Here is a 23506-nt window from a genome sequence, read left to right on the forward strand (position 1 = left end):
CTGAGACAATGGAAACTGACAGTTGAGTTCCTCAGTGAGCCATCATTAGGGCTGTCAATGTTCCTGTTCCCACATGAGAGAAGGTGACTTCCCCAACATGTGATCATGGTACATATAACTGAGTAATTCAAATTTGGTTTTGTTACCCTTTGACCAACCAATATAGGATCTTTATTATTTGCCTTTTATTTTGTCGTATTATTTCTTCACTTAAACTCTTTAGAAAATACCTGAATCAAAAGAAACTGCACTGGGATTTAGTTCAAACTATTTCAGCATTTTTCTTGATCAATGTGCTGCTATGTAATGGATTAATCACTGAAGCTCATGAAATACAAATTGCATTGATGTTTTTCCGTGATTAAACTTGTATTCATGAATGGACAAGTGGTCTCAGTTATTGGACCGCACTGAAAATTATATTTATACAATTTTGACTTTCAATGTTAAGATCACAATTTGATAAATTCAATAAAGAAACGATCCTATTGTTCAACTAGGTTATCTTGTATAGATCCTCACATCATTGGTCTAATGCGCTGACAACTGTCGTTTACAATTTTCAAGGCTTCATAGTATCAACTGTGATATAACCACAATTGTTTTGATAAGATATTTTTATGGCGTGAAACATCATGATTGACAGCTGAGACTGACACATGATTGGTTGAGCACGTGCATTTGCTGGACCTCGCTGCCATGGCTACATCCCGCAATTGCTACTGCGGAGACATTGTGCAAGTTGACAGCGTTTGTATTTGGGATATTTTTTGCATAATTTATGGTTCGTGGGAGGAAGCGGAGATAAGTTTTCCATTTTTATAGACATTCTTTGTTCTTAGTTGTCACCATAGCTGATTAAACAGCAGGACAAAAATGTAGTTCAGTGTTTTGCAGCCATGTGATGGGACAACAGCAGCAGACCTGAGTCTCAGTGAGCAACGTGAAGGATTAACCTTTGGCAGTTGCATCATATCAGAAGCTCAAACAGGCTTGGATATCCATTAACCTCCAACAAGATATTTGTTTGTTAAAAGACACACTTTGCCCCTGTTTCTGAGCTCCCTCACCACCCTGCCCCTGGTCATATCACAAACACTGCACCAGCCATCAATCACATGGCAACTGCGCCAGATGATGGAAAGAAAGAGGCCACATCACAGACGCAGAGGAATCCTGGACGAGAGTGTCTGTCTCTTGTCACGAGCCACAGGTGTTCTCAGCCACCAACATAAGCACTGAGACATCTCTGTCAGAGCTGATAGAGCCGCAGCTTTGATAAGTGCGAGGGGGCATAAGTAAAGATCGCGCCTGGGGGTCTTGGTAACTGAAGACAAGTCATGTGGAAAGCAAATGCAGCGCTCTGTATGGGCCGAGGAGGCAGAGGGTTTCATCAGAAGTAGAACGTGCTGGGTGGTGCCGTCTCCCTCCTCTGAGGCTAGCCCTAGTTTCGTGGAGATGTTTATTATTGATAGAGGTGGATGATAGCCTTGGGATGAATTGCATAATCTAGAGCCGCCTCTAATGGATACAGGAAATGGATCAGGCTATCAGTCAGGTCTCTATGGAAGAAGGATGTGTCTGTGTTTGTATGTGTCTTTCTTCCTGTATGTGTGTGTCTGCACACTCTAAGTCTGGGCAACAGTGTGGCCCTGTCAACCAACACATTGAATTAAACAACACATCTGAAGTGTTTACTTGTTGAAAACACTCGTGAATTAAACAAGAAAATGAATAAATAAAATAAAAAGTAATTCTGTAACTTCTCTGCAGAGCAGTTTTCTGATCTGACGCTGCTATTACCACTGAAAAAATTAATGGGTTTAAGAAACAAAAACAACTTTGTGGAGAAAAAAACATTTGGAGGAAAGGTTTTTATGAAAGTTTCTTTTTTTCATTTATAAATGCATAAACTCTGCTATGGATATGTCTGGCGTCCACACTACTGCGGAGTTCTCAAGCTGCTAAAATACACAAGTTTGGAAATGCTGCTGGCCCCTAATATGGTGAATCTTTTAGTCTGAAGGGGCTGAAAAGGTGATGTTTGTAAACGATGACTCACAACAGCTTGCTTATTGGGTGTTTATCGGTCATGATGTAGCCTTCACTGATTCATCAGGCTCCTACCACATGAATACCTTCTGTTAGAAAACAAGCAGCATTAGCCTCAGCTATCAGTGTAGAACACAACATGGATGATCCGCAACAGATTGACCTCATTTTTGGTCCAACAAAAGAAATCCCTGATCATACTTTTTTGCTATTGTTGCTATTCATTTATAGTCTGGCTCTTTCTGCAACTAACAATAAAATACTTCCTGTTTACTCTTGAATAAACATGCCTAGTGCACTTAACTGGTACTGGACCAAAACGCTTATGTGGACAGAGATAGTACTTATGTCATCATAGTTGGTTTATGGGATGTCCATTGTCATGATGACAATAATAACCACTTTGTTTGTGATAAAAATAACCAACATGTGTGTTGGTAGGACATGCAAAGAAGGGGTGTAGACCCATCAGTACACCATGACCTTCTCCCTATACCCCCTCATGATCAAGAGGCATAACTCATACAGTAGCTCGAGGTCTTCTTTTTACAACTTGAATGTGTTTTGAGCATTTACCTAAATAGCTGATACTATTTTTCTTGCAAGGACACTCTTAGAAGATTAGAAACACTTTGTCTATAGGTAAATAAAAGTATTGTTTCACTGGATACACTTCTAAGGAGAACAGATGCTTTTCTTTGTTGGCTGCTGAAACAAAGAAATTCCCTCAGCCTTTCAGCCAGACTCGCAAACTGCTCGAAGGCTTGAAAGTAGCCTGGTTCCAGTTCTGTGCATCATCCCCACATCTGATTTTTTTTTTTACACATATTCATTTTAGGTGAAACAAAATAGCAGTTCAGTGTGGTGAACAGGCTGAGCTGTAGGGGTTTGCAGAGTGGAAGAGTGTGAGAGTGGAGCAGAGAAACTAACAGCCCTCTTAACTTTTGCTTCCATAATCTCTCAGACTCAGAAATTGTGGGTGGAGAAAGGGGGCGCCGGTTCAATCTCTTCTTCTTTAGGTCAACTTCTTTTGATGCACAAACAATATCAGACTTGCTCTCAGCTCCGTACATCTCTGTTTCTCTCCTCGGATGGATTTGGATACACTCAGACATTTCAAAGGAAGGATTTGAAAGCCATGTAATAAATTCTTGCTTAGCATCTTGGTACCCAGCTAGGATCAGTGGATTCCATCCTCTTGAAACAGTTTTCTGTGCCCCTAGAAAATGTCAAAGTTATCATTGAAATTCCATCTTATATGCCACATATGCTGATGAAGGGGCAGCGGTGTAGTGAAGCATTTTAAAGCCTTGTTTTATGTTGGGGTGGTGCCTGGGATGCTTGTACAGGAAAGTCCCCAAGAGTGTCCTTCATGTGAATGAAATCCCCTTTTCAGCAGTTCCGAGCCACTGACTCTGTATTGATGAGGAAACAGAACAGGCCAGGGAGTCTTGAGATATGAGCAGTTGAGTAAAAGTTGTTGAGTTCACCTTCTTATGGTACTCATGGTAGAACCACATGGCCTTATACATCTTCAATAACTGTGTCTCACTGTTTCTGTTACATGAAGAGTTTTATGAAGAGCTTGGGACATGTCATGATAATGAGATTTTCAATAGAATACATGACAGTTTGGGTGTGAGCTTGGAAGTATCCCTGGTAATAGCATTAGCTGGGTTAGCATTAGTGGCCTGTTAAGGCTCTGTCTTACATTCCGCTTGTAGTCGAGTTTCCATTCATTTTAAAACACTTCAATTCAATTGAATGCCAGGTTAGCATTTGTGTTCTGCACTGCCAGGCTCATATACTGAATCCTTTTCCTACATTCTCTACTTGCAGTTCATTTTGCATCTGTGTTTTAACCACATTTTTAGAAAATCAGCAAAAGGATGTGTTATATGTACATTTTCATCCACTGCTGTTATTCAATTATTGGGAATTTCTTCATCAGAATGAACAGTAGGTGCTGTTTCACCAGAAGAAGTATATGAGTTATTTAAACCCAAACCTTAGGCAACGAATAAAAGCACTTTAAGCACCAGTAAAACCTCAAATGAAGGAAAACCATGAATGCAGCTTATCAGTGTGATTGAAAGCTTGGAGATGGAGAGAACACTGTCTGTTCCACCTGTGTCCTGTCACCCCGTCCTCCCTTGTGTATGTCTCCATGCTGCCGCTCCTCCCTGTCAGTTCTGTTGTTTGTCGACCAGCTCTTACTTCATGTTTCTGTTCTGTTCCCTCGTGTTTGCTCATGCTTCAGTTCTTTGTGTTTTTCAGGCAATTTCTGATCATCTGTTTGCCTGCCTACCTGTCAACGGGGACAGTCTGTAAGCCCATTTATCCACATCAAATATCCTTCGCTGCAACGAACTGCCCTTGTTGTGAATTTGGATTTTGGGTCCTGAATATCTGACCTTCAACATCTGTTTCCATTGCACTTAGTTGCAGTACCTTTTATCAATGCACCAACTTTTCCACGTCTGCCAACTGTGTAAAAAGCTTTTTCCGTGAGATTTTTTTTGCTGCTTTTTACTCATGTTATTTATGCACAAAATAAACAGCCCATATAACCAGTTGGACAGAATGCACCTTGTGTTTGCACGCCCGAGTACATGTTTTATGATGCTTGACTATAAAACTGGAACCTGACCAATATTGAATTACAGTTAAGCTCAGCCATTTTTAATAATGATGTCCTGAATATGGAGTTATGACAAAGATGTGTACTGAGCTGAACTTTAAAGTTGAACTTGTCCAAAACATCATTAATATCAAATAAAACTATTTACTTTATGTACTTGGTAATTGCTAGAAACTGAAGTAACGTCTAAGACTCTGATATCAGGAAAAACAAACCACACATGTAAGTGATATACTGAAGAGGCAGCATTACACAAAAAATATCTGAAATATGTATACACACTTTATGTCATGATTAGCAATGGCATACAAATATACAAATTTCCAAACAAAGTTTACAGAAAAATAGCACAAACAAATACAACACAATGCAAGTATGGTAAAATGCAAAACAATAATGATATCCTCAATTAGGTGCAGTTAAAAGCAATCAAATGAAATAATAGTTGTATTATTTACATAAACGTCCTACACTGCATCAACAATGCTGCACCTCAGCTATGGTTGGTCTCTGTACCTCAAACGCTTGTATGTGGTATTATGTTGCAGTTGCCAACAGCTCCTGCCCTAAAGTACATGCTGTGTGCAAAGCTGTTTTTTTCTCTGAGTTATATAAAAATTGTCACTTTTCTGTACAGATAACGAACATTTCTACATTATAATGAACATAAAAATGTGTTTGTGGAATGGACAAACCTATAAAATGACATTTAATTTGCTATATTTTATTTACATACAGTATGTGTGATAAACTAAATCTAGCTGAAAATCACTGTTCATTTTCTTTCTTTTTTTTTTTGTTTGTTAAATTCTCTCTACATTTTCCTGATGGATTTAGATGGAAATAATGTTACACTAATACTGATATTGTAAGTGTATATCAGTATCCATGATGACATGTTGTCCCTGATTTAGGAAGATGGAAACAGTTTTTAGTACCATAAAAACCACCAACCATCAGTGTGACATGAACTACATAAAATAACAGACACAATCTTTCAGTAAAATCTGACTTGAATTTTAAATATTTAGTTCTGTCCTTGTCCCTTCCACTGACATGGAGAAGGTGGGGTTAATGACCTATACTATAGCCAGTCACCAGGGGGAGATCATTTTGGCTTCACTTTTGGGGACCTGTCATGTCGTCCATCTTTATATACAGTCAATAGTATTGACACACCCTGCTCCCTAGTGTTAATGGAAGGATGGTAAATTTATTTTTTGCTGAGAGTCAGCACTAGAGGTGACTTTAGATGGAATTCATAAGTCAGTCCGAACTTACTACAAATTATTAAATTACAAGCATATCATGGAGGTAGACTGGTCTATACAGTAGCTATAAGTCTTTGGTGTGTGACACACTGGGAGTGGAAACATACAATGCACTGCTCCAGGACTTTGAGTCACTGACAGAGAAGCTGCCACAGTAAGTCCATTTGAGTTAAGGCCGTTTCATGGAACAGCATCTGCCAGATTGCCTGCGTGCACAGCGGTCCCTTGCTGTGCCAGCATTGCAACGCTTGCCCAACTGAGCCAGTAACATTATCAGCTTGTGATATGGTCTGTTGATACTCGTGCGCTGGCTTTCTAAATCTGATGCAAAGTGGCAGGGGAAGTGTTCAGTCCCCTGTGTTTGTAGCTCAGTCTGAGGCTTCTGTAAGCATTATATTTTTCACAGCGGGATAAAACACGGCATATACATACATATTTATGTTTTTATACCCAGACTTCACATTTTGTCTTTGGGTCCCAAATGTCTTCATCATTGGAAATTTGAATAAACACCAGGATTTGCTGCTTAGCTGCCTTGCCTGAGTGTCTAGCACCTACTGCTCTATTCAAATTGGCCATCGATGAGGAGACACTGTGGGTGATGAGTAATTTACTGGATGTGGAGCTTCTGCTGGTTAATTTGGTACATCATTGTGTAATTATATAAACAGCTGGGAGTCACAACTTTATAGATGTTTCTGATGTTAGATTAAGCATGTAGAATATGCACCCCACTGTAGATTCTTGTGTTATAGCCAGTGTCACTGAAATGGACGTTCTTTACATCTCAGCTGTGCCTTGAACTTCTGCTCATGAATATCAATGATCTTTATGTCGTGTAAGGCTTTATGTCGTATGATCACAGACTGGAACTTCTAACAGGGCCCTGGACTCTCAGCCACTCATCTTTATGTGTCTGTGCATTGAAAATTTGCCATTAAAGTTGGTTTCTGCTGCTGAACTAAGTGCAGAGCTCGACGAAGAAGTGCAGCAAGAGCTGTCTCCTGGATTGCTTTGTGGGACAGCGCTCTTATTCATTATCTGACCAGTTCTGAAGTGTAGGAATGGAAAGTATATCCAGTGTTGTAACACTGGTTTTACTCATTTTAATGAGAGCTGTATTATTAAAGAACAGTAGATGAAAATATAACATAGACACATTTAATTTAAAGGTACAGTGTGTAGAATTTTGTGATATCTAGTGTTGAAATTACATGCTGCAGCTGAACACCCCTCACCTCACCCTCCCCTTCCAAACATGAAAAAGAACCTGTGGAAGCATTTAATTGTCATAAAAACTCAAAAGGTGTTTATTTTGTCCAGTCTGGACTAATGTAAAAATTTGGCGGCTTCCGTAGAGAGGGTCCCCTCGATGTAAATATAAAGTATTTAAATATAAAGGGTCTTTTCAGGGGTAAAGAAAACTACAATTCATACAATTTAGATGAAACAAACTAGTGAAAACATTAAATATCTGTTCCCTTTCACCTAAATCTTACACACTGGACCTTTAAGAACTGCTATCAAATAGTGTTGAAAGACATTTTCAGACATCAACTCCAAAACATTTCATGTTTAACATTCTTAAGTGACAGTAGCTGCTTTGGAATCTTGAGAGTGGGTCATCCATATTCACCAAACCGAGACAGATGGAGTGGAGATTTCTGCAGGTGCTGCAGGTTGTTACATGTGCTGCGGTAATGATGACACGTGAGGATGAAATAGATCATGGGAAATAGATACCACCTAAATCGATGAGGGCAGCAATGTGGGCATCTTGTATGAAAACACTTAACATGCTAACAGCGCCTCTGAAATATGGTTTCACTGACTCTGAGGAGCCCAGGGATCTGGAAACTGCTCAGTGACAAGCTGGTGCCTCCCTTTAAAGGTATTTAAAGCCCAGTACCCTGACATCATCCCCATGAGGCAGACTGAGTCCACAGTGAAGGGACCATCAGTCTGCAGGGACTCTCAGCTGAGGGGGATGCACTTTGGGACCTCCCACGAGGAGCTTAGAGTGCTTATTGCCAACACCTACTTTGCTGCCATCTTACATAGGCCTGTACCCAATCACGTAGGATCCAGTAGACCTCATAACTCAAATCTTAAAATCTGTGTTTAAATCTGAATATATAGTCAAATTCAGAATATTATACATTTTACAGATAAATAAATAAATAATAAATACATTTGCTTGGAAATTGTGTAAGTAAGTTTGGCTGGAGAGCCTCCTCCTAAATTAAAAAAAAATGCTTTTAGAACGCAGTGCTGGTAGGCGAGGCTAAGACATACGTTGTCTTACTATGATCTACAACTCTAGCAGCACCACACACACTTTTGCAACAGAAATGTCGTATGAAGTAGAGGCTTGCCTCAGGAGTTTCCTGACAGCCAAGAGCGCTGTTTAAACCACTTGCACCAGTGGCAAGGGAAACAGGAAGCACTAAACTGTTTCTGTATAGTGTAGCAGTCCAGAGACATGTTTCAATGAGAGACGCAAGGTGCAAGAGAAGATGGGGGACATCTCTGAATGGCAGTAAATACAATGGTTTAGGAGTTTATTTTAATATAGATTTGACAGTGAACGCAGCTTTTCAGATTCCCACTCACGGGCAGGTGCAGGTGGCAGTGGGCCGCCCACCTTTGATGAGAGTGTCAACTTTTTCCTAAATGTCATGACGTGGTGAGGTCCCAAACAGCTGACTCGTATGTGTAAGCAAGTTTCAAGACGGTTTAATACACTGGATCGCTTTATGAGCTGCTTTGAACCCATAAATGTAGATTATTTAAAGATTTGGGGTTAAGTCTGATATTAAAACAAGCATGAATGTATTTCAGTCTTTTAATTTAATTCAGAAGTCTGCAGTTCCTCTTTTAATAAATGATGCTCCTTTGTTAAAATCTCGACTGCCAGTACATTCACACGAGTACTTCAAACAGTAAGAGCTCATACTTCAGCTTCTATTCTCACCATGCAAATTTCTATTTGCATCTTCCAAAACCATTTTCAGAACTGTAGTTCCAAAACTTAGGACATGACGATCCCAAATCAGGGACAGAAGTCTGACTGGCCCTCCTTCCTGGAGTCAGAAGTTCAGGTTGTCGCTTCACTCGTTTCATAGTTGGATTTCTACAGACCGTTGACCTGACTGTCTCTCTGAAGTGTCGATCAATAGACTGCAATGAAACACAAATGACGACAAAGACACATTAAACAACCACACAGAGACATGAAACAAACACAAAGATGAACTGTACTGAACTGTAAATGACAAAAATGTTGTATTTGTTTTGTGTCTATTTGAGTCTGAGTTTCTTTTTTAGAAGAAGGCACATTTGTGCATGTGTCATTTCATGTAATAAATTCTGCACAGCTTAACTGTCAAATGTGCTCCTGTCTCTTTACCAGGTTTCATGCTTGTGCGCTGCCTACTGTCATTAAGACTTGAGTAGTTCAACACACCTCTCTTGTTTGGAGTGTGTAACAATGTCCACTTGAATGTTTAAATGTCCCATCAGCATGGAGCTCATGTTCCTGCAACACTGACACCATGTCTAATCTATTACTGTATGTATTAATGTCTGCCTCATCATCATCTGCCTTCAAATTGAAAAACAAATCAGCTCAGTCGTCAGAAACTTTGGCTTCTTCCATCTTAGATCACTTGCTAAATTTAAATTATTCATGTCTGTTAAAGTTTTGAAGTCTGCCGTGCAGGCTTTTATTTTCTCTCACCTCGACCGCTGCAGTTGTCTCTAGGAATCAGTCAGTCAGCCTTGTCTCGCCTGCAGCTGCTTCTAAAAAAAAAAAAAAAAAAAAGCAGCAGCGAGAGTCCTCACTGATCTCACATCTCTGCTGCACTAGCCACTTCTCGCTGGTTACTAGTTAAGAACATAATTGATTTTATGATTGTTTTCGTGTGTTTTTAAAGCACCACATAGACTGGCAGCACGGTGATGCTCAGATTTTGTGTTTGAGCGCTCTCCAGGTTCTTCAGCTTCCTCCCACAGTCTAAAGACACGCAGATTAGGAAATAGGTTGATTGGAGACTCTTACTTGACCGTAGGTGGGAATATGAGTGTAAAAGGGAGTTGTTAGCTGTATGTTGACTCTGTGATGGAATTGCCCAATGTCAACGATCATCGAAAGATGGGCTGGCAGCAGGCTCTATCTTTGAATTTCTCTCCCCTATTCAACCTGCAGACCTGCTGACCAATCACTGCTCTCTATTCCACACACTCAGTTGAAAACTAAAGGCGATCGAGCAGTTTGTCACTGGCCCTAAATCATGGAGTAAATTATGTTCACTCTCCATATCTTTATAAAAGACCATTCTCTTTTCTTTAGACTAGTACTATTATAGACTTTTAATAATTAACTTATATTATCTTATCTATGTCTTATCTTTTATTTGATCATTCCTGTTTTAATTTAATTGTAATCATGAATGTCTCATAATGGGATTTCACTATAAAACAATAATGTTTTTAAATGTGCTCTATAAATCATTCGATTATGTTGAATACTGCACAGAAAAATCTAAATTTTGAATTATGGAAAAAATAGAGTTGTTTTTTTTCAATCCTTGAGTGTGTATGTTCCATACAATGCGATTAATTCCATTTTATTTAAATAGCTTCACTTATCTTTTATAAATAGAGTTAGCACTGATGAAATTAAGCAGCTTAAATGTCTGGAAATGACTCGGCTCTCCACCACGAGGACTGCTATATTTAGGTTATATTTCAGATCAGTATGTTTTTAACTGTCATCAGAGAGAGAAAATGTGGTTGTCCGAAACGTAATGGCTCCATACACTACATGTTTTACTGTTTATCAATACTACTATATTGCAAAGAGATTTGAGTGTAAGCCACACTGTTGTCAGAATGAAGCCAAGGCAGTAAAGCATATGACAGTTCAAGACCGACAAAGTTAGTAAAGTTCCACTTGGTAATCAAACTGCCTCAGATGAAAATGCTGCTGTCAGGCAACTGCACATGTATCACTTATCCAACCACACACTCACACGTTCTCACTTAAAAGATTGTTCTTCAAGATATCAAACCTTCTGCAGTGCCAATTATCACTTCACATCAAAAGAAAAGCAGAATTTTTAAACATAAACCTTATTTAATTATTTAAAGGTTATGTACACACAAGAATTTAAACATTTATGTAGTAACCAACAACTACACTCTATGTGAGGATACAGTGTAGCAATGCTGTTCTGAGGAGTCTGGACTCTTTCCTCCACGCTCATGTTATTGCATGTGATCACTCACTCTCCCACCACAGTGCTGTGACATCATGCTCTCTCCACACTTCTGCGGATATTTAGCGAAACAAATGTTTTCCTCCGTGTTTCAGTCTCTCGTTTTCATACATCTGTGTGTACATGTAAAACTGAGCCTTTGGGAAACAATGACATCACAGCTTACTTTTTGGACTACAGTGTTCTTGTCTGGGATTTGATTGATTATTAATTGGAAAGGTTGTTTGACCATTTGTAGTTGTTTTTCCAGATGTGGACATGGATCTTTTTTCTATAAACGAAGGGTTCATCAATATCTGCAGTAGTGAAGACAAGGCCTCAGAACCACCACAGCTTCGCTTTATTTTTCAAAAAAAAAATTCACAGCACGGCCATGCCAACAATACTAGCCCTGGTACTGGATGCTAGCCAATGTGCAGGATTGCTGAATGTGCTGCACTTGGGGCTACAAGAATGACTGCAGGCTCAGACACTGACAAGAGCGGCAACCTGTGGATGGCTCCGTCTAACAGGCTGCAGCTAGCCAGATGTTTTTTTGCTCTTCTGTCGACAGGGTCACTTTTTTTAAATTGCAAGGCATGTTTTCATCGGCCAACACCTTGTATAGGCAACACCTCGTTGAGAACACAAAGGGAGGGAGTTATGGGTGAGGTCGATGAAGCTATTGGTTTTGTCCAAGATGCTCCACTATAATGCGCCATTTAGTGGCAATGAATAAAGCTTAAAATTTAAGTTAAGCTCCAGTTAGCATCGTATTTTGTACAGTGTATTGTCTTTGCTGTGCTGCAGTCCCCACCAACCTCAGGGTTAGTTATGTGTGCAGCATTTGCAATATCTGGCTAATTATTTGTTGGCATGGTGATATCTTTCTCATATTTTGAGATTGCATGGTTTCGGGTGGACGGGAGCTCCACTGGACAGATGGATAAGTTATTTGTTTTCTCAGTTATTGATGCTCATATCTTTTCATGTTTGTTCTTGCTACATCTCGCAGAGCTCTAACCCTGAAATTGCCACACTCCCTCCCTACATAGTCACGCATCGATGCGTACAACCTCCCTTACTTGGCATCTCTGCTCTCCTTCGCCTCCCACACTTATAGTCTCCTCTCGTTTGGTTTATGTTGTGCATATCCGTCGCCGCTCCCCCACAGTGTCCTCCTTGATACCTTGTTTCTGTCAATGCTGTCGTGCTATCATCCTTCCTTTCCCATCACTTCCACTTTTTCACCTTTCAATCTCCTTCTCACCTCTACCCCTTCATACTGCCAGCCTCCCTGCATCTCTTTCCCTCTCTATTCTATACCTCCTTTCTTCTTCTCTTCACCTCACACCACCTCCCTATAGCAGATTTTTTTTTTCAGTCTGCCTTTCCACTACTCGTCTGTTCCCCTCCTCCTCCCACCACCTGTCTTTGTTCCACGCCTTTCAGCCAACACTTATGCCGGACGCATTGGATGCTGCTATAAATGCACAGAATGAATGATGATGGTTGTGCACGATTTGTTGGGTTGTTGTGACCTGGAAAAACGAGAATGCCTCTTTTCATACAAAGTGCTCTCACAGTGCATGCGTCTGTTGCTTTGCATGTTTGTGTGTGTGTGTGTGCGTGTGTGTGTGTGATGCAGCCATCCCAGGCAGGTAGGGTGACCACAGGTCATGGCTGCAGTCCCAACTCTGAGCTCTTAGAACTCATGAAGAGAGATGAGGGTAGGCAGACCCACAGCAGCCCCTACAGGAGGCTTGTGGAAACTATACTTCCAGTGACAAAGACACAGGATGAGTAGGCAGGGAAATTGCACAGAAGAAGAAAAGAAACTGGCTTCAGTTCAGTAGTGTGCAATCAAGTGCACTTAGGTTCTACTGCATGCATCCTCTTCTGTATTTCCTGCCACTTACCTACTTTGGTCACACATGAGAACACAATCACGTACGTGCAGAGGAGCGTCAACACCTCTTCTGATATTGTGTTCTTGGTTGTGACACCACGCGACGGTACAGGTTGGGTCACAGCAGCGGTGCGGGGCAATGTCTACGTCTTCTGTTAATCCTTAGCCAGCGGGCACATAAGGCTGTGCCATATGCCACTAGCCGGTAGCCCCCGTCTTCCCTGTCTACAGAGAACTGTGGAGGATCAAATTTTCTCACCTTCTGTCTCATTCACCCCTCTTCATCAAAATCCCCCCCCCCCCTTCATTTCACTCTCTTCATTCAAATCTTCCCTATATTTGTTCTTTGGCAGCTTTTCGTCTTTTTTTAAATTTGCATTTAGCTGACGGTCATCAGGCCAGCTTACACTAAAAGTGCAACAGCTGACAAAGCTTATATGTGTAGACTGTCAACATCACACACATCTTAGTTATCGAGGAACTCGAGGATGAAAGCTGCAGCGGCCTGACAAAGGCTATAACAAGAACACCTTTGTCTCTATCACGGTCATGTGCTGTGTGAAGAGGCGCTGTTTGAAGAAATTGGAGTCAGTTTGAAAATGTGAAATCCGTAACCTCAGCTCACTCTCCTCGCTGTCACGTCAAGAGAAGTCCCAGATGAATAAAAAAGAAGTTGGCAGATAAATGTCAGTGTTTTTTTGTTTTATTTTTCAGCGAGCTTGGTTGGAGATCAGTGGAGAGCTTCAGTCAAGATAAAGACGTGCAATGTTTCATGTCTTCCTGACTGTCTTATTTTATGTTCGGCAATCTATTTCCGTCCCATACCTGTCTGAGGCTCGCCTACACTTTCTCGACTGAAACATAAAAGCGATGCACCAAGCCCGTTTTAAGAGGGCCCATAAGACACCAGGGGTTCTAGGTGAGACTATAACTTGTACTAAAACAGCTGCAGCCTCAGTTTTTGCACCTCCTCTTAGGAAGATGTACGTTTTACACCCTCCACCCTCTCTTGTCTGCAGGGGCGAAAGTCAAATATTGGTGGGAGATCAAGAGATGGGGCTGGGGAGTTTTAGCGGAAAAAGAAGGCGCTCTTTAAAGACACCCGCAGGGCTGTGCACGCCGGGTAGCTTTCTCTTCAGTTGCATCACTGGCATAAAGGGAGAGTCCCCAGGTTAAGAACGAGCCTGAGCCAGATGGGAGAGAGTGCGGGAGTGAAGGCGGCAGACAGAGGGGAAGGATATAGAGAATGGCAAAAAAGCACAGGCCCTGCAGTAAGCTATTCCAAGCGCCTTTGTGGAGTTGCCATTTTTTTCATTCTACCCCCCCCCACTCTCCTTTGAGGGGATTTTCTATACCCTCTCCCTCTCTCTTTCTGTGTCCCCATTTCTTCCTCTCTTTCTTTTTCTTTTTTCATTTTATGATGTTCTTTTTTTCCCCCTGTGTGCCTTGGTTTTCTTCAGGCGCTGTGGTTCTTTTTTATCGTGCCAAGTTTGTTGAGCCAGGGCTTCGTCTCTCTCTTCCTCTTTTTCTCTCTTTCTCCCTCTCTCCTTCTCTCTCTCACTCTTTTTCTCTCTATCTCTCTCTGGCCGTCTGTATCTCACTTCTGTATTTTTTCTTTACTTTCATTCCAGTCAAACTCCTACTGTCTCGCTCTCATCTATTTCCACTGACTTCTCTCCCTTAGCCCAATTTCACTCATGGTTTTTGCCTCTCGTCTTCGCTGCAGCCTCTCTCCTTCCTGCATCTCAGTCGCTTTGATCAAGAGCCAGTGCACAGTTTCTCTTTCCCTCCTCTACTCCTCCTACTCTCTTTGTGTGTATTCTGACATCTTTTCCCCCCCTAAGCAACTTTAAAAACAACGTTCTCACTCGATTGTTGTGACGCTCCCGGGCTCATGAATCTATGGCGTTGTTACTTTTTGCACTTCTCAGACCAGTGTGTGCGTATCACACATCACCAGCTTCATTTGAAAATGCAATTTTGTGTACGAACGGGTTGTGTTGCCTCAACTTTTTTTAGTCAGCTCCTATTCTTAACAATCTCTCCAGTCCACACTCTCAACATGTGGGCGACAGGACTGTTTGCTAAATCTCTTCTTCTTTGTCCTCTTTGGCGTTGCCAAACAATAACACTCTGGAACAACATCTGGTCAGAACCAGTGATGAACACAGTGGTTCTCTTTTTGGTTCCCTGCTGCTGCTTGTGATCACCTGCACTGTTCTTTAATAAAGCCATGCAGGTGCTGTGCAGGTGGACAATCTGTTACACAGCTGAGTTTACGAGCAGGCTTTGGATGAAGATGTCAGTTAAAGTGTGTATTTGCTCAAATGGACACTGCAAACAGTTAAGTGCTAAGAGCGAATAAATATATCAAAATGTACTTGGTGTTTTTGTCACACCGTTTGGATCTATATTCCAGACGTCACCCGACAGGAGTTTAAATTGGGCTCCCAAACATGACATCTGTACATCAGTATATATGAGAACAGTTGGCTTTGTTAGAGCTGTAAAAGAAACCAAACTTGCATTAAAGCACTTACATGAAGTTGAGGTTTGTCAACTAAATATCTATTCATATTGTCCCAGGGTCAGCAACATGCAGCTCTTTAGCCTCATTCCAATGGGTTACCTTTGGCTTCACTTGCGAAGATGTGAAGCCTATACAACAGGAAAAAACTATTCTAACATCTTGTCAACTAAAATGTAGCCTACCTGTACGGCCTGACACTGGTTGCTGAACCTTAGCCTAAATAGTGGTGGCTAGTCTTGAGTTTTCCTTATAAGGTAAGCCCTTAGAGGCTGTGATTTGGGGATATACTACATTTTTTTGGAATCAATGGCTAGCCTTTGTTAAGGCCTGTCAGCCTTGTCTTCTTCCCATAATACCATTCTGAGAATCTTTCTTGTTTGTCACAGTCTGCTGGACTGGATCAGTGGATCTGGCCATGGCTCATTTTCAATGTCAATAATCCTTTCCAAGTCACAACATGTGAACGGGAAGAATTTAAATAAAACTGCAGCTGAAAGTATTGGTAAAAAGTTGGACTCAAGCAGTTACAGTTCTTTAGTTCTCCAACATCCAGCTGAAGTTAATGATAGCAGGATGATGAAAACAGTGACAACATGTGTGTTTGATTGGCAGCTTTGCCAAACACTCAATCCCAACCCCACTGTTTCATATGTATAACACATTTAGTGTATTAGATGGAATTAGTGTGCGTTGAATGACTGAGACAGCACCAAGTAGTAGAGAAGACAAAGCAGACTTTATGGTTCATGTCATAATAAGTTTATATGTAATCATTTTGAAATGCTGTAATAGAGTGTTTGTCATGTGGCAACACACACACACACACACACCCACACACACACACACACACACACACATGCACACGTGTTAATGCTTGTATCGTCCATGTCCATTAGTGAGAACCACGTGGAGTTGTGCGAGAACACAGGCAGGTGAAATCCATTTCAGTCCATTAGAAACTTAAAGCGTAAAAGAGGTGGAGACAAAGAGCCATGAGCTCCCAGCCTTCGGTCCTGTGAGGACACCTTTGAGCCAGCCCCTTGTCCTTGTGATGTCCCACCCAGCAGAAACACATATTCACCCCCCCCATTTCAGCTCTTTTAAATTTAATCATGTTTTGGGCTGCGGCTACAGAGCAACAATTTTTGTGAAACCTTTGATCGCCATCGCTCCTTTCCAGGGAATAGATGGAGAATTTTTTTCACAATTGACTAATTACATTTATTATTCCTGCAGTGTCGGCAGGCAAATCAATATGAAATCAAATGAATATCTCTTCTCCGCTGCCCTTACCCCCAAAAAAGAGAGAAAACTGAGACTCGGCACTGAAGTGTCATCAGTCATCTGAAAAATCTAGAGTTGCTTGGTAGCCAACAAACCATGTGGGGAAATGAATGAGTAATGTTCTCCGGCACCTCCGCAGCTATTTTGCTCAGTGCCCTTGAGCAAGTCACTTAACCTCGTACTGCTCCAGTGGAGCAACAACGGAGGTGAGCAACAGCAGATGCTGGACTTTTTTTCCCCCAGAAGATATATGCAGTTGGAATATGACTCATTTTATTAGAGACTTTGTTGTTTCGAAACTTTGTTGCAAATTTTTTTAAATGTCATTCATCTTCTGTGTAAGCAGAGCAAAGCTGAAAAACACCCAGTGGGTACTTTCTATCAAGGGTTTTAAGACTCAGAAAGTGTGAGTCATCAGAGCTGTCTGGTTATCACTCTTTCATATTTCTGACCAGATTGTGATTGAAATGCATCATTGAAGAATATGACATTAACCACGTCCAGTTGAGCTCTTCCCACTTTAAAACAGTGCGAGCAATACAACGAAAAAGAAATCATGTAAAATAACCCAAACTGCTTAAACTCTGCCAAAATGATGTTCCCATGAATGATCTCATCACTTGGAGTGGAGTGTGAGATTTTTTGTTCTACGTCTTTTGAAAGTGACATTTTCAGCTGTTTGTGAAGGTATTTTTGTTCAACAGCTACCAGCTGTACATGTAGAGCTCCAAACTATTTTATAAACATGTTAGAATGCCAAATGTGCAGTACGATTTAGTATCCTGTCTCTCTTATTTCCAGAATGATTTGATTACTGTGTGTTTATACTATACTTACTCTTTGGGGATTTCTTTTTCATTGTATTTCCCCTCACATATTAATATCTTACCTTTAATCTATAATCTAATCAGTTTAAATGTAAGTTACAGCCCCAAACTTTTCTTTGCTCTAACTGCATCAACAAAGCTCTGCTCAAAAATTGAAATTCATTTTTCACAGTCAGAAATGATGTTAAGTAGCTTATGTTGTGCACAGCAATCATTGCTCTGCAGCTGTTTCATTAAATGAGATTTTTATCACATTGTTAGATGGTAGATATTCTCTCTTTAGAATTATATTCACAAATCTGCACCTGGTGTGGACTCTAACGTCCGATTTTTAACATCATCAATATCATTAAAGAACTACACTTGATAAACAAATTGTGTAAGATGTACATGATGAGGCACTTAGCAGTGGTAAACCAATCAAGTGCATGACATCCAATGCTCCTTTTCTCACCTGCTTCTCTGTTTGTTATCTCCCCTCTCTGCAGTGCAACAACGACTATGCCCCGGTGTGTGGCTCCAACAATCAGAACTACCAGAACGAGTGTTTCCTGCGCAGGGATGCCTGCAAGCAACAGTCTGAAGTACTCATTATGTCAGAAGGGGCCTGTCCTGCTGGTGTGTATATTTACAGTGCGGCGCCTACACAGATATATCCACTAACGCACACATTCACACAGACACACAGGAGCACTTATAGTGACACTCCTCTGCAGCTCGGTACATTGCACAGACCTTAGATTTACTAATAGTTGAGGCAACATGCACGTTTGGTGCACAGTTGGGTAAGCGAGTCAAGGATAGAAGCAGTACGTCGGGCTAAAGGCTGCTTTAAATGTAAACCTAATCAAGTTTCACATTATACACTGCTCAAAAAATGAATGGAACACTTAATCATCAGTTACACCTTAGGGATATCAATCTGTGACAACAGGTGGAATAGAGAGGCCAAATCAAGACAACATCCCAAAAGGGAATGGTTTTACATGTGGAGGCCACAGACAATTGCTCTCAGGTACCTGCAGCCCAATCAGGTTGCACAGGTAGTCCAGCCCCTCCAGGCTGGCACATCCATACGTGCATCAACTCAGCAGCAGGACCTGTATCTGCTCCTTTATGCAAGGACGAACAGGAGGAGCACAGAGTCCTACTAAATGACCTTCAGCAGTTTACTGGTGTGCATGTTTCTGACCAAACTGTCAGAAACAGACTCCATGAAGGTGGCATGAGGGCCCAACATCCTCTAGTGGGAACTTTACTCACAGCCCAGATCCGTGCAGCTCGACTGGTATTCGCCAGAGAACACCAGAATTGGCAGGTCCACCACTGGCTTCCAATTCTCTTCACAGATGAGAGCCAGTTCACACTGAGCACATGTGACAGGTGCGAAAGAGTCTGGAGAAGCTGTGGTGAACGTTATGCTGCCTGTAACATCTTCAAGCATCATTGGTTTGGCGGTTGGTCAGTGATGGTCTGGGGAGGCATATCCTTGGAGGGTTGCACAGACCTCCTTGTCATAGCCAATGGTACCTTGTTGTTAGGTACCGGGATGAAGTCGTCAGAGAGATTGCCAGACCTAATGCTGGTGCAGTGGACCGTCCTCTTTGTGGCCAGAGTGTGTGGATGACAAAGACATTGATGCCATTGACTGGCCCTCACGTTCCCCTGAACTAAATCCATTTGAGCACCTATGGGATGTTATGTATCAGTGAATCCATGAGTTCACTGATGCCCTGATCCAGATCTGGGATGTAATCCCTCAGGACACCATCCACCAACTCATCAGGAGCCTGCCCAGACATTGTCAGGAGTGCATACAGACACCCAGAGTCCATATACACCACTGAGCTAGTGAGTAACATTATGAGTTGCTGTGATGAAATTTACACAAGTTGGATCATCCTGTGATTTTAATTTTTTACTTAGATTTTCGGAGTGGTTTTGAATTCAGCCCTCAAAGGGTTGATCATTTTGGTTTCCATTGATTGTTGTTAGATAATTTTGTTCTCAACAAATTGTACAATGAACATCAGTAAAGATTTTCAACTTGGATCATTTGTTCATCAATTTATGAATTGGGATTTAAGTGTTCTGTGCACAGTATATGCAAATACTTGCAGTAGGTGAGATTCAGTAATTACTGAGTGATGCATTATTTCAAAAGAATTACAGAAAAGGTATGATGAAAAAATCACTCGAGGTGACAGACTGATGTAATTTCCCAACGCTTTATGTAAGAAGCACTACTACACTGACAGTGACAGGTCTTTGCACTGAACACATAAAGATTTCATCATAGCTGCACAAGCTCCTCACAAAAAAGTGAGCACAGCAAGGATGAGTGTTAAACGAGTTAACTATACACTTATTTAAAACCAGTGTGTTAAACAGAAGGCGAAAGAAGGTGTGACAGCTGTGACCTTTCATTATGTAATGCTTAAATAATGTCAAAAGGCATAAAATGTTAATAATTTTGCTTGTGCCAAACTGTCATAGGTAGTTACTGTAACAATGTTGCCATGAGGCATGCTCAGCAAAGCAGAACAATCAAATGACTGAGTCACACATTGTCTTGACGGCCGTTCTTTTTTTTCTGGTTTGTGTAGATATTTTTTCCTCTTTTATCTTCTGTAAAGAGTATTTGAAAGATAACCTGAATTAATGGGTCCAGTGAACCTACATGTCGTTTTTTCAAGTACTGTATGAGTCATTTCTACATGCAAAGAATATATTTCGAAATTCTGTACTTTACATTCATAAACAGTAGAGGATGTTCAATTACTGACTTTATCACTTTTTTTTACATTAATGGTTAAACTGACTTGTTTATTATAATCAAATACATAAAAAATACAAAGTAAATCTGCAGTTACAAGATGTAAATACAAGATATAAAAGAACATACATATAGGTCTTCAAAGTCAATTTCAACTTAATTGTGTTATGTACAGAACATAGATGGGATTTAGATGCAGTTTGCCTCTAATCTCTGGTGTAAGCACATTAGTAGATGAAGCATATAAGTACACAACATAAAAAAGTAGTCAAGTGAAAAGTATCCAGTCAAAAGGCACAGAGTAGATAAGATGTGAGTAATGCAAACCAGAATAAGATTAAGAAGTGCAAAATATGTAATGTTAATCCACAGAATGAGTAGAATAGCTGTACAAAATACTAGCAGATGTAATAATAGATAATAGTAAAAAAAGATAACAGGTGAAATGACTACAAAAGGTGACTGGTGCATATATCCACTTGTTCAGCTTGGTTGCTTGTATTTTCTCCTCTTGATGCTGATAGATGCTGTTAAGCATCAATGAAGAATGGTTCAGTTTTCATTTATTGTTGCATTGCATCCGAACATTCATCTCACCGCAGTTGTTGCTTTCCATTCAAGTGAAAGATGAAAGAAAGGCCTTCAACACAATTACTTTGTCTATGTGATGATTGCATTGTCTATCTACTCAATAGTGTGTTATTTGAGTCAACACACAAATTTGTATTTTGTCATCATATCCAGTGGAATCTTTCCCATTTGTTGCTGCATATTACCAAGTGAATGACAGAACGTAAACACAATTAACTTGTGGTATAATAATGGCTCCGCGTCTGGACCTGATAAATGTGCAATACAGCCAACAACAATCAACAGGTGAAGTGCCAAAGTGACCTGGGTTTCTGCGGCAGAGGCTTCAAAATGCTGGATTTCAGTGACTGTGATGCATAAATCCAGCTGTGGTATGGTTGTGGTAGAAATGGCTACCGATTCTGCTGATTCTGGTCAGCCTTCATAGCTTCAAAATAAGAATAAACTCTGTCTTTTTAATCATCGCCAAGTGGCCATGGTACATGCAGGATAATAACTTTGCGGTAATAAGAAATAAAATACTCCACAGAGGCAAAGCCCCTCTCCTCACTGTGAAGCAGTGATTAGTTTTACACTTGTTTTTATCTTGTTATACTTCCAACAATGCCATGGCTTGTTAGATTATCCTGAATATGTAGGGAATGCCCTTTTTTTTTGACAAACACCTTGCTTCCTTTGTTCTATACCCTTTCCCTTGATGACATTGACTATTGTTTCCATCCCACCATTGGCTGAATAGAGGGAGCACTCTGTGTAATTATCTAACATAATTGGGATTACTGTTTGCTGATATAGTTTGGTGTTTAAGCTGCTGAGTGGGCGTCTTCAGTCGGAAAAGGTCAAGCACTTCATTAGGGTTGTGGTGGAGACCAGTAGTGCTACATGCAGTATGCACTAGCAAAGATTCCTGGTCATGAAAGCTTCTATAGGTATTAGTGGAAATAGGATCCTCACACCATTAATGTTTCCATCTCATTGACTGACTAGAATCTTTGACCGCTTTTATTAAGACAAGAAAACACGTTATCCACGAGCTTCACTTGTAACGCCCTAGAAGGACGAAAAAAAACAAAAGACACAATGCACGATTCAGTCTCAGCTGCCCCTACAGGTGGGATGTGTCATGTGCTGTCGTAAATAAAAGTTGCAGCCTGAGCCCCCCCATGCACACAGCTGTTCACATGTGCATTACTTTGAATATTTGTTTGCGCCTTCACTGCCCTCAACTCAACTAGAACCGTAGCATACAGGTTAACAAGCTAACACAGCAAGCAGGTAGCCTAGGCAGTTATCTATGTCCTGGCATCATCTGTGTCAAATCATATGGGATTCTTTGGCTAATTCCCTTAACCTCTAATGGGTTTACCTGGCTTCTGATGAGAAAATACTAGGGAGCTCATTGTCTCTTATGTCTAGCTGCCGCTCTGCTTATTGGTGTGTGACGTATGCCGTAAAGCAGGTTGTAATGTACCAGCTAGTACACCAAAATAGCAAAGTACAGTTCCAGGCCTCCAGGGGACGCTGTGGCAATAACAGACTGTTCTCCCAATATAATATATATAAGTTTGTGTACCATTAAAAATGATTTTGAAGCTCATATTTTAGCTTAAACACTACAAAGTGTTGCTTTAACTGTATTCCTTTTCTATAATTCTGTAACTTGTTATAGTAATAGCAGTCCGTGAAATTTACACACATCCCACATTTATTCTATGCTTTATATTTCATCAGAACATGTAATTTGGTTTGGCCCATGTTTAATGTTTAATCCTATGATAACGAATCCAAATGGAGGAGCATATACTTTATAAAAAGCATTCACGCTAATAAAGGAATCTTCCAATTAGTGTGTGATGTCCACAGGCTGTTTTTTTAGCCTACGCGAGTCACTGGAAAAGCCAAGACAGCATTGCTGGCTCAGTTGAGCAGGCGCTGACTCAGTTACCTCCACTGACAGGCAGCCAGCAGAAGTCCATTAAAAGACCCTTGAATGGGCACAGCTGAGCAGAGGGAACATGTGGAGACTGAGGTGGAAATGTTACCACAGTAACAGTGGCGGTGTTTGTTTGCCAGTCAGCGGGGCCATGCAAAGTCACATGAAATGTCCAGCCTCACTCTGAATTGCTCGCTTGTGGGCTGTGTGTACAGCCCTGTATACAAAACATGTGATAGTCCAAGCCAGTGCTTGTGTGATATGGATTTGTGTATCTTTTTAAACAGCGGAGAAATAAAGAGCCCTTTCTTTCATATAACAAGCGGTATGCTTTAGAGAACTTAGGATTCAGACAAGGATTTCAGTGTGTTGCTGTCCTCTGACAAACAGACCATGAGAGTAGTTCTATGAGCTCTGCTCTGTGTCCCATGTTG

At 40.9% G+C, this 23506-nt stretch overlaps 1 protein-coding gene across 1 annotated transcript in view; it reads left to right on the forward strand.

Annotated features, from left to right (window-relative positions):
- tmeff2a (transmembrane protein with EGF-like and two follistatin-like domains 2a) overlaps window positions 1-23506 on the forward strand; it is a 110111-nt gene that overhangs the window by 22460 nt on the left and 64145 nt on the right. The window contains exon 3 of the mRNA XM_020089685.2: window positions 18261-18390. Coding sequence (XP_019945244.1) covers window positions 18261-18390 — 130 coding nt within the window. The remainder of the gene's footprint in view (window positions 1-18260; window positions 18391-23506) is intronic.

The sequence above is a fragment of the Paralichthys olivaceus genome, chromosome 10 (genome assembly GCF_024713975.1).
Source record: "Paralichthys olivaceus isolate ysfri-2021 chromosome 10, ASM2471397v2, whole genome shotgun sequence".
NCBI lineage: Eukaryota > Metazoa > Chordata > Actinopteri > Pleuronectiformes > Paralichthyidae > Paralichthys > Paralichthys olivaceus.